Source organism: Lagopus leucura, unplaced genomic scaffold (genome assembly GCF_019238085.1).
Source record: "Lagopus leucura isolate 7727_CA_CO unplaced genomic scaffold, USGS_WTPT01 Super-Scaffold_100021, whole genome shotgun sequence".
Taxonomy (NCBI): domain Eukaryota; kingdom Metazoa; phylum Chordata; class Aves; order Galliformes; family Phasianidae; genus Lagopus; species Lagopus leucura.
In genome coordinates this window covers 847,827-857,825 of record NW_024962274.1, presented here as the reverse complement: position 1 = coordinate 857,825, position 9,999 = coordinate 847,827, and the positions used below count along the sequence as shown (strand labels likewise).

The 9,999-nt window shown below is 59.6% G+C and overlaps 2 protein-coding genes across 5 annotated transcripts in view; both read right to left on the bottom strand.

The window, feature by feature from the left end:
• LOC122184014 (mucin-4-like) overlaps positions 1-1,658 on the bottom strand; it is a 6,793-nt gene extending 5,135 nt beyond the window's left edge. Inside the window, exon 1 of the mRNA XM_042878528.1 lies at positions 767-1,658. Within this exon, the coding sequence (XP_042734462.1) occupies positions 767-1,658 (892 nt within the window). The remainder of the gene's footprint in view (positions 1-766) is intronic.
• Positions 1,659-5,606: 3,948 nt separating this feature from the next.
• The window catches only part of LOC122183797 (mucin-5AC-like), a 5,127-nt gene continuing 734 nt past the window's right edge, over positions 5,607-9,999 (bottom strand). Inside the window, exons 1-5 of one of the 4 annotated variants that reach the window (XM_042878115.1) lie at positions 8,831-9,993; positions 6,802-7,170; positions 6,626-6,733; positions 6,314-6,399; positions 5,607-6,177 (exon numbers count right to left, since the gene is read on the bottom strand). In XM_042878115.1, the coding sequence (XP_042734049.1) occupies positions 6,103-6,177; positions 6,314-6,399; positions 6,626-6,733; positions 6,802-7,170; positions 8,831-9,926 (1,734 nt within the window). In that variant the 5' untranslated portion in view covers positions 9,927-9,993 and the 3' untranslated portion in view covers positions 5,607-6,102. Of the gene's footprint in view, positions 6,178-6,313; positions 6,400-6,625; positions 6,734-6,801; positions 7,171-7,795; positions 8,279-8,830; positions 9,994-9,999 lie in introns of those variants that run through there. The other 3 variants (XM_042878117.1, XM_042878118.1, XM_042878116.1) reach the window with 3 other exon arrangements.

The window sequence follows — 9,999 nt, the reverse complement described above, 5'->3', positions numbered from 1 at the left end:
AGGGCCTCAATGGGCAGGGGTCCTGATCCTCCAGCTCCAGAGAGGTCGTGGCCAGGAGCTGTAGGACCACTTGGGGACAGTGCTGGTGTCAGGGCTCCTTCCCCAGGAGCTGGGGCAGGAGACAGCTCGGTGTGTGGCACAGCTCCTGGTGTGTTGTCAGTGGGGCCCTGCTGGATGCTGGTGGCTGCAGGACTCGTGTCATTCTGGATGTTCGCATAGGGGCTGCCATCTCCTGCATCTTCTGCCTGTGTTGTGTCCCCTGCTCCTGTGTTCCCCTCTGCCTGTTGCCCTGCAGCAGGCAATGTTGTGCCATCAGGTGCAGAAGATGATGGGTTGGTGGCACCCAAAGCTGAGTTCAGACTGGTGCTGGGTCTGTCAGTTGCTGTCCCCCATGGCTGTGACTCCTCTAGGAATGGGGATAGAGATACTCCTAGATCAGCACCGTAGTCAGGGCTCACCACTGCCTCTGTGCCATCATCAGTTTGCAGAAGGGATCCAGCTGCAACCCCTGGGGGTAGGAAAGCAGTGCTGGGTGCACCAGAAGTGCCTGTAGGGGCTGGTGGATCAGCACCAAGCAGTGATTGCGCTTCTCTGGTGGGACTCAGCCATGGGGCTGGCTGCTGGGAGCTTTTGGCTAGATTTACAGCCTCTGTGGACAGGGGCACACCAGTGCCTGCATCTGGGACGTCTGCATCACTCTGCACCTTGGTGCCTGGCAGCAGAGTGGCTGTGTCCCCTCTCACCCCAGGTGCTGCAGGTGCCTCACTGTCTGACAGGGCTGAGTCAGGGCCAGATAGCAACACTGTTGGGGCCCCCTGCTTGTCCCCATCACCAGGTCCTAGCAAATTAGCAGGGCTCGGTCCTGCCTGATCGGTGAGAAGGGAGCTCTGTCCTGGGTTTTCTGCTGTTTCCAATGCTGCCACACTCTCTGGAGGCAGTTGTGATGTATCAGCTGTGCTGAAGACACCATTTGCTGCATCTCCCAAATCTCCGGACTCCAAAGCTGCCCACCCTGGGGTGTCACCCACGGTTCCACTCACAACATTGGTCCACGGTGTTGGGAGAAACCCACTGGCACCAGGGCTGGGGATTGATGAGAGGGTACGTCCATCCCCTTTGCTATCCCCAGGCAGGGTGACACCTTCTACCTCTGCTCCCACAGCTGTGGGCAGAGCAGTGACATGGGGGTGCAGGGGGGTGGTGGTCAGCGCCTGTGTCCCTGCAGCTGTAGGAATGGTGACACTGGGGAGGAACATGGCATCAGTTGTGGACTCCAAGCCACCTCCTGCCCTTGTTGTGGATGCTGGGACATCTGCAAAGATAGGGGTGCTCCCCGAGGGTGCAGCAGCGGTGGTCCCCGTTACGTTGTGCTTGGTGCTGGGGGTAAAGTTGGGCTGTGGGGTGACAACAATGGCAGCAGCTGTGGCAGCTGCCAAACCACTCTGGTTTTTCTGTGTTGCATCAAGAGATGTGGCCACATCCGTTCCAACCTGAGGGACTTCAGTAGGCGCCTGTGTCACTTCCCCAGTGCTCAGCTCTGCATCTCTCTCTGCACCCAGAGAGGAGTTGTAACCAGTGGTCTCGGTCACCAAATCTGGCTCAGCCCAGGAGGGGAAGGATGGGCTCACGCTGGCACTCACGAGGATGCTCTCAGCCATCACGGTGTCACTGACAGTTCCTGTCCCCACAGTGCCCAGCAGCAGGGCAGTGGGTGCCTCGCTCTGCGATGGAGTGGCAGCAAATGGTCCCTCTGTGGTAACAGGGACAGCGGTGGTGGTCCCCAGCCCTGCATGAAGCACAGAGCAGAGCATTACAGTGAGGACAGGACCAGTGGTCCCTTGGCTTGGGGACAGCAAGAGGGAGCACACAGGGTGGGTGGGAGGGTTACACTGGGGATGACAGCAGTGGGACAGGTGGGTCACCCCTTCCCCGGAGCTCCCCAGGGCCAGAGCTGCAGGAGCTGAGTGTGTACAACCACAACAGCCATCAGGGCAGACAGCAGCACCTGGTGAAATCCCACTGAGGCTTATTTTTAGCACAGCGGTGCAACCACTGGAGGGACTGAGCTGGAGGATCTGCTGACTGCTGGCTCTGGGTGGCTGTAATTAGGGGAGCCCTAATTAGCACCCAGCAAGTGAGACTGGGCGCTCAGCCCTGGCGCTCCGGTCCATCAGGTTCCCTGCGGGCAGCCAGCCCCCAGCACCCGGCATGCTGCGTGCCAGCAACCACGTGCCAGCATGGTTCATGGATCTCAGTGTCTCCTGCCCATGTTACGGGGGTTCCCAATTTCCCTTTCAACCCCCTGGTTCCTCCCCTTCCTCTTTTCTTTCTTCTTCCCCTTCCCTTTCTTGCCTTTCTCTCCTCTTCCAGTGAATAAAGGAATTTGCAGCAGCATCAGCATCAAGGCTGAAGGATGAGATGAGGAAGCTCTGCTGCACTTCAGTACAGCCTTCAGTGTCCTTGTGCAGGGCAATGCCATGCCCCCTACAACACTTTCTTAGCTCTTTGGCTGCAAAGGACCTCAAGCATTGGACTAAGAAAGGTTTCTGACATATCCAGAAGAAAAAAAGCATCTCCCAGCCATACCTAATAGGTAGAATAGCAGGAAAATATGGGACATACCATGCAGAATCCATAGGCAGCATCCCATGAAGGTCGAAAGCATCCATTCCCTGGTCCCCATGCCTCAGGCAGAACTTTGAGGCGCTGGAAGGGAAGGGAGAGCAGCACGGAGCAGCTCCTGCAGCCAGAGTCCCACAGGTGTGGTCCTGCTCCAAGTCCCTCCTATTTATGGGGCTGGTGAAGGAGGCAGGTCCCCTCCCTCCCCTGCCGCTCTCCCTCCACGTCCCCATCCCCAGTCCCATCCCACGCAGCTTTCCCCTGCCGAGGGCCACACGGGCTCAGCACCCACCTCCTTTCATCCTCTCCTGGGGGCTGTGGGTGCCCCATGGAGGAGCAGCCCCTTACAGACAGGTGTGTGTGGCATCACCCTATAGACATCAATTAGAACTGCTGGGCCTTCTGTGCCCAGGGCAAGGATGCAAAACCCTGCCCAGCTCGTGGCTTCCACAGGAAGGTCTGAAAGTAGGGGAGGTAGGATTGGGACAGCCATGAGGTGACTTCAGAGGAGCACTGGGAACCCCCCAAATCTGGCTATGCCAGGTGTGGTAGCAGATGATGGGCAGCCCTTCTCCCATTCCTCCCTCCTTTCCCCCACAGTCCCCATTCGCACCCCCCACCCGGGGCTTCCCAGTGAACGGCATTGCACAACGCCCACCAGCGCAAGCTCTGGGAATCGATTAAACGCTCCTTAAGCAGCGATGCCCGCGGGCAGCTCTCGCAAAGCGTCATTAGAGGTGTTGTCAGGCAGCAGCCGGGTACACGCTGTGCCGCCGGAGCCTCCATTCAGCAGGATGCGGTGGCACGGCCAGCGACACCCGGAGCACCAACCCACGCATTGCCCCCTGCCCGCACACCGCGTGTAAATCACACCGCTCCACTCACCCGCAACGAACGCCGACAGCGGGAGTGCTGTGTGAGGCGGGGAGAGGGGCAGGGCGGGCGATGGGTCCTGCTAAGAGGTGACCCAGCTCATGCTCTGCTCTCTCTCGGCACACATACTATGCCCAGGGATTGGAACCATTTAGAGCCCCCCTAAAAGACCTCTCTGCCCTTTGCTCTCCAGCCTGGGGGAATGGCACAGATTAGGGTGAGGATAGAAGCGCATCCTGTGCTGCAGCATCCACAGCATGCAGCAACTGGGGCAGTCATCCCTATCCTCATCCCTATCCTCACCCTCATCCTCAGTCCCATGCCAATCCATGTCCTCATCCCCAACCTTATCCCCAACCTCATATCCCCCATCCTCATCCCTTAACCACCCCCATTCCTATCCCCATCCCCATCCCCATCCCCATCCCCATCCCCATCCTCATCCCCATCCCCTCTCCATCCTCATTCCCATTCCCATCCTCGCTCTGAGGATGGTGCTGCTCCCACCCAACAAAGGATCTTTGCACTAATCCTCATGCTGTGCCCAAAGCTCAGATCCCAGCTGGCCACTGGCCCCCACAAGGATATCCCTCATCCCCAGTTATGGAAGCACAGGATGGACACAGGAGACAAGGACTGGGGCAGAGAGCACAGACAGCAGAAATGTATAGAAAGAACCTCATTTCTGTTGGGTGTCTTGCACACACCGAGGAGATGCTGGCTCCATACATGGGACTTATTGGGATGTGGGTATGGGATCAGCACTGCTGGGAACCCCATTGCCCGGGGGCTCAGCACCATCTGGTGCAGCCCAGCACAGTGGCCCTTATCGGCCTTCCTGGAATTAATGGGCTGCTTGTTCCAGCCCCGCAGAGATTACGGCATCTCCTGCCGGCAAGGGCAGAGGGAGAGCGCTGGAGGGCCGGGTTATCCATCAACCCTGCGGGTTCTGGATCATTTGGTGTGCCGCGCACTCTGCAGCAGCACTGCCACAGGACGGGTGAAGGGAGGGGGGGGTTGGAGAGGACACCAAGGTCAGCGGGGGCTGGTGGTGTGTCCCAAAGGTGGGGGTCCAGCTGGGTGCCCGGAGTGGGGTCTGCTCCCAGGGATGATGCTGATGAGTGGAAGTGGGTGGCAGCACAGAGGCTGAGAAATGCTTTCATGGTTGGAGGAGCCCTGTGCTGCGAGGGACGTCCCCAGCTCACACCCCATCACATCCGTGTCTCCATCCCAGGATGGGGGCAGAGGGATGTGGCCAGCCCACAGCATCTCCTCTCCCAGCCACTATGCCAGCCAGGGACTGTGAGCGCCCCGATCCCCTTTTCGTCCTACTTCAGGACCTTTTCCTCCTTTTGTGACGCACTTTGGCTGCAGTGTCTCAGCCTTGGCCTCGTGCCACGTCCCGGGGTCTGAATTTATGGATTCAACAGGCGGTGGAATCGGCCCGGTGGGACTGAGCGTGGGAGGGCTCCTGGCCCCATGCCACGGCGTGGGCAGAGCACAAGGATGAGTTCCCATTGCCCCACAAAGCAAAGGGGCTGGGGACCCTTCCAGCAAGTAATATCCCGCTCCCCAACTCTGCACCCTGGTGCACCTTTGTGTCAACTGCTCAAGACCTGCACAGGGCTCCATAGCCCCAAAAAGACCCCCCTAGAACCCTACAGATATACCCCATAACCATGCTAGGGCCTCACAGAGCCCCATAGTCACCTATAGGACCCTCATATCCCTCTCCAGAATCCCCAGAGACCACAATAATTCTTCCATATGACCTCCATATCCACCTCCAGGATCCCCTTAGGACCTGACAGACCCCTATGTCCCCCGATAGGACCCCCAAAACCTCCCATCACACCAGACAGGCAGCACCCTACAGCACGTGGGAGCAATCCTGGGATGTGTAGGAGATGTGCACTGCCTTTCCCAGTGGACAAATGGATGCATGTGACACCAAGGTGTCTTTGCCCATTCTGCCTGGCTGCAGGGTGACCAGTGTCTGGGAATGGTCCCCAGATTGGGTCCCACAGACCCAGATGTCCCTTTCCCAGGTGGGATATGGTGCCAGCAGGACAGGGCTGCAGGAAGGGATTGTTCCCCCATGAAAAACACAAACATTTTTGCTCATTATTCCACTTTTAATCTCCCTGCGAGGTGACTTGCTTAGAGTAATAATTGCTTCGCTCTCATTTTATCTGGCTAATTAATCAGTTAATAAATGACTTTGCTGCAGGGGAGGCAGACGGTGTGGCCGTCTCCTCAACCAGGGACTGGAAAAAAACAGGGAAGGAGCTCAGCCCACAGGATTTTCATGGCCCCATGGCATGCACAGCTTGTTGGGGGTTGGGGGCTGATGGAGCCTCCTGCTTTACCCTGAATTCCAGCAGGGCCACTGCTGCATGGTGATAATGGGGCAGGGTGTGGGGCTGTAGAGCTACTTCTTTATCATCAGTGTTATGGGGCTGCAGAGTGGCTGTGGGAAGGGGTAGAAAACAGGGCACAGAGGGGTACTGGGGTGCAGGGAAGCAGATGGGACTGTGTGGGTTACCCAGAGGGACAAGGACAGGAGGTGCAGGATGGCTCAGTCCTGCCCAGCATCCCCCGGTTATGGGCTCAGATCAGCTTCTCCCCTCTCCACTGCAGCAGGACCCTGGCACGTGGGAAGGCGGTCTGCAGGTCCTTGCGGATCTGGGGCAGAGCACAGCATCAGCACACAGCAAGCACAGACATCACGGGACAGGGGGCTCCTGTCCCCCCCTCCCACCCAGGAAGGGACCCCAGGAGGATCCTCCATTCATTTGAGGGGGCTGAGGGCACAGCTCACCTTGGCCAGGAGCTGCTCCTGCACCGTGGTGTTCCCCATGTCCAGAGGAGTGATGAGATGCATGGAGAGGAAGAGCTGAGATGCACCTGGGAGCAAGGGACACAGCTCTGGTTGTGCCCCATCCATCCTGCACTGCAGCAGGAGCACACCCCACAAACCCCCCATGTCTCCACAGAGAAATCAGTGGGGATGCAGGCCCCCCTGCACTGGCCATCAGGAAGCCCAGTGGCCACCACAACAACAAGGAGGTGATGATGCCCATCGGGCACGTGTGGCCCTGCCACCCATATCTCCCCAGGAGATAGCACTTACTGGCATTGCTCGGGGCATTGGGGCAGGCTGGTGACAGCTCTGCAGAAGGACTGGTGGTGCCATTCAGGCTCTGTGCAGAGGTGGTGGCAGGGGGGGAGAGCTCCGTGCCTGGGCACAGCAATGCTTTGTTAGTGCTGCTGTCACGGAGTGCTGCTACAGGTGGGGGTGGCACTCACCTGGGGTGGCACTGGGGCTCTGTGGTGCCGTCGAGGTGTCTGGAGGTGTTCCTGTGGTCAGTGTGGAGACATCAGGGCTGGTGCTAGCGGTGCTCCCCAAGGGTGGGCTGGGACTGGGGGTGCTCCTGGGGACCACTGGGCTGATGATGGAGATGGTGGTGGTGTCTACCACAGTTGTAGAGGGCTCAGGTGGTGCAGCTGTGTGTGCTGAAGTGGGGGCAGCACTGCTGGTCGCCTGGGTGGTGCTGGGCATCACTGAGGTTGAGGCTTCTGTGTCCAGGCTGGAGGGAGGAGTGGTGGCTGCGGTGCTGAGCAGCGACACGGGGGGCTCTGTGGATTTTGGCACTGTCACACCCACTGCTGTGGTCCCTGCAGAGAGGTGGCAGAGGCATCAGCCAGTGTGCTGGCACCGAGGCACCCCACGCTGTGCATCGGCCGTGGGCAGCCAACAGCGGGGATCACCGTCCTGAGCAGATCCAGATCCGTGGGGATCAGCGGTGTGGGAGGACAGCACATCCCCAGGCCGACAAGCGGGCACAGCTCCGGGCAGGATCCCCTCCTGGCGCCAGCGATGGCCCCGTCCCACCGCCTCCATCCAGCCCTGCGGCACTCAGAGCCGCCCGTCGGACGGGAAGAGCCGCAGGAACCGGTTACCCTGGGTCGGCTTGGGAGCTCCTCTGCAGCGTACACAAAGCTGCGTGCAGATGTTCAGGAACCGATAACGCGGGGCACAAAGAATGGGAGCGGGGCCCAGGGGAGGAGAGGGAGAGAGAAGTGAATCCTGGCTCGTGCGTCAGGATTAGGTTTAGCAGAGATGAGAGCAGGGGGCTGCTGCTCCGGGCAGCCCCAAAGAGGAGCAGAGGAGAAGGTCCGCATGCAAGCAGCAGAAATAAAGCCAAGCTCATTGCTCCTGCGGTGCGTGGCACAGCAGCCACAGTGTTCTACATCCCTGGGCCGCGACGCTTCCTCCCCGTGCATCCCGCTCAGCCCTTACCCAGTGCCAGCTTTGACCCAGCGAGGCTCAGCAGCAGGAACAGGGGCAGCCCTCCCCTACGTGCAGCCATGTCCAGGGAGGCAGGAGCCGATGCCTCCTGGTGGGCACCGCTCTGAGCGCTCCCCGCGGCCCCGGCACTGTGGTTTCCGCTTTGCCTTCTCCCGGCAGAGGATGAGCATCCAGAGGTGTCCCTTTATTGCCCAGGTGCTGGCACTGCCAGAAGGGCTCTCACCCAGCACGGGTGCTCCCAGGGATGGGCACAATGCCCGGCAGCCATCAGCTGCACGGTGGCCCCAGAACGGCCGCAAGCAAAGTCCCTGAAGCCAGAGACTTGTGCTGAGCAAGGGCAGTTCCAATGGGAAAAGCCCTGGAAGAGCCTGGGACCTCCTAATACTCTGAGAAAAGGGTGATATGTGGTGGCTGCCGACCCTGAGGCCCTCAGAGACAGCAGTCCACCGTATGTGCAAAGAGGCAGAGCCAGGAAGGGCGTGCTCTGGGCTGAGGACTCATCTCCTGGGCTGTCCGTGCAGCATCACTTCCACAGCACGTGTCACAGCCCAGCATTGCCTGCAATCAGAGCTGCTTCCTTGTTGCTGGGGTCAGGGATGAGGCCCCTCAAAGGCGCTGGGCCAGGACACAACGTCCTGCGGGTGTGCTGGGACATGGCCAGAGCACGGCGCTCTGCTGGGGCTGTCACACTGCAGGCACACGGCTGGCTGCCAACATAACGAAGGCACCACCAGTGGCATGGGCAGGATGCAGGCACCCAGGGGTGCTGGGCTCTCACCGTCGGGCTGTCACCAGGCTGTAGGTGGTAGGACAGGTGGGACGGCTGCTTGGATGGGGCACAGGCATGTGGATGGGTTGTCCTTGGGGTGCTGCTGACATGCCCACCCGAAGCCATGCCCCTAGACCACTCCCACTGTGGCCACACCTCTCAGCTGCACCTTATATAGGGCACATGCGGCAGGAGGTGGGTGCCCTTTAGGGGCAGGGTGTTGTTACTCTGTGTCCCTGTCCTACAGCTGCACTCACCTGGGGTGGCACTGGGGCTCGTTGGGGATGTCTCTGCAATCAGGGTGGACAAAGCAGGGCTGCTCTCAGTTGCGTTCTCCAGTGGTGGGCTGGGAGTGAAGGTGCTCCTGGGGACCACTGTGGTGCTGCTGCTGCTGCTGGTGTTCACCAGGGCTGTGGAGGGCTCAGCTGTGTGTGCTGGTGTGATGGGAGCTGGGACTGTGCTGGTCCCTGCTGATGTGATCTCAGCCCAGGTGGATGCTGTGATTGTAGAGAGGGGGCTTGGGGTGGTGGTGGTGGTGGTCATCTGGGTTCTTGCAGTGCTGTGTGTGAAGGCATCTGTCTGTGGACTTATAGCGGAGATATCAGAGCTGGTCCTAGCTGTGCTCCCCAGTGTCTGGCTGGGAGTGAGAGTGCTCCTGGGAGGCACCGTGCTGCTGATGGAGGTGGTTGTGATGCCCACCAGGGCTGTGGAGGACTCAGCTGAAGAATCTGACTGTTCTGGGGCACTGCTGGTCCATAGGGGTGTGCTGATGGCACTTGTGCCAAGAGTGGTGTCCACTGAGGTGTGGGGCAGAGGGCTGGAGGTGGAGGAAGGCAGTGTAGTTGTTTCAGCTGCTGCCAAATTAATGGTTGAAGCTGGGGCTGTGCTAGTCCCTGCTGATGTGCCAGACCTGGTCTCAGCCCATGTGGTTGCTATGGCTGTGGAGGTTGAGTTTGGGGTGGTGGAGACGAGTTCTGGGCTTGGAGTGGTGGCGGTCATCTGAGTTGTTGCAGTGCTGTGTGTGAAGGCACCTGTGTGTAGAGTTATGGTGGAGATATCAGAGCTGGTCCTAGCTGTGCTCCCCAGTGTCTGACTGGGAGTGAGAGTGTTCCTGGGAGGCACCGTGCTGCTGATGGAGGTGGTTGTGATGCCCACTAGGGCTGTGGAGGACTCAGCTGAAGAATCTGGCTGTTCTGGCATGGTGGGAGCTGTTGCTGTGCTGGTCTCTACTGATGCACCAGTGGTGGTGTCAGCCCAGGTCTGTGTCATGGCTGTGGAGGTTGAGCTTGAGGTGGTGGTTGCCTGGATTGTCACAGTGCTGAGCACGGAGGCATCTGTCTGTGTGCTGGGCATCACTGAGGTGGGGGCTTCTGTGTCCGGGCTGGAGGGAGGAGTGGTGGCTGCGGTGCTGAGCAGCGACACGGGG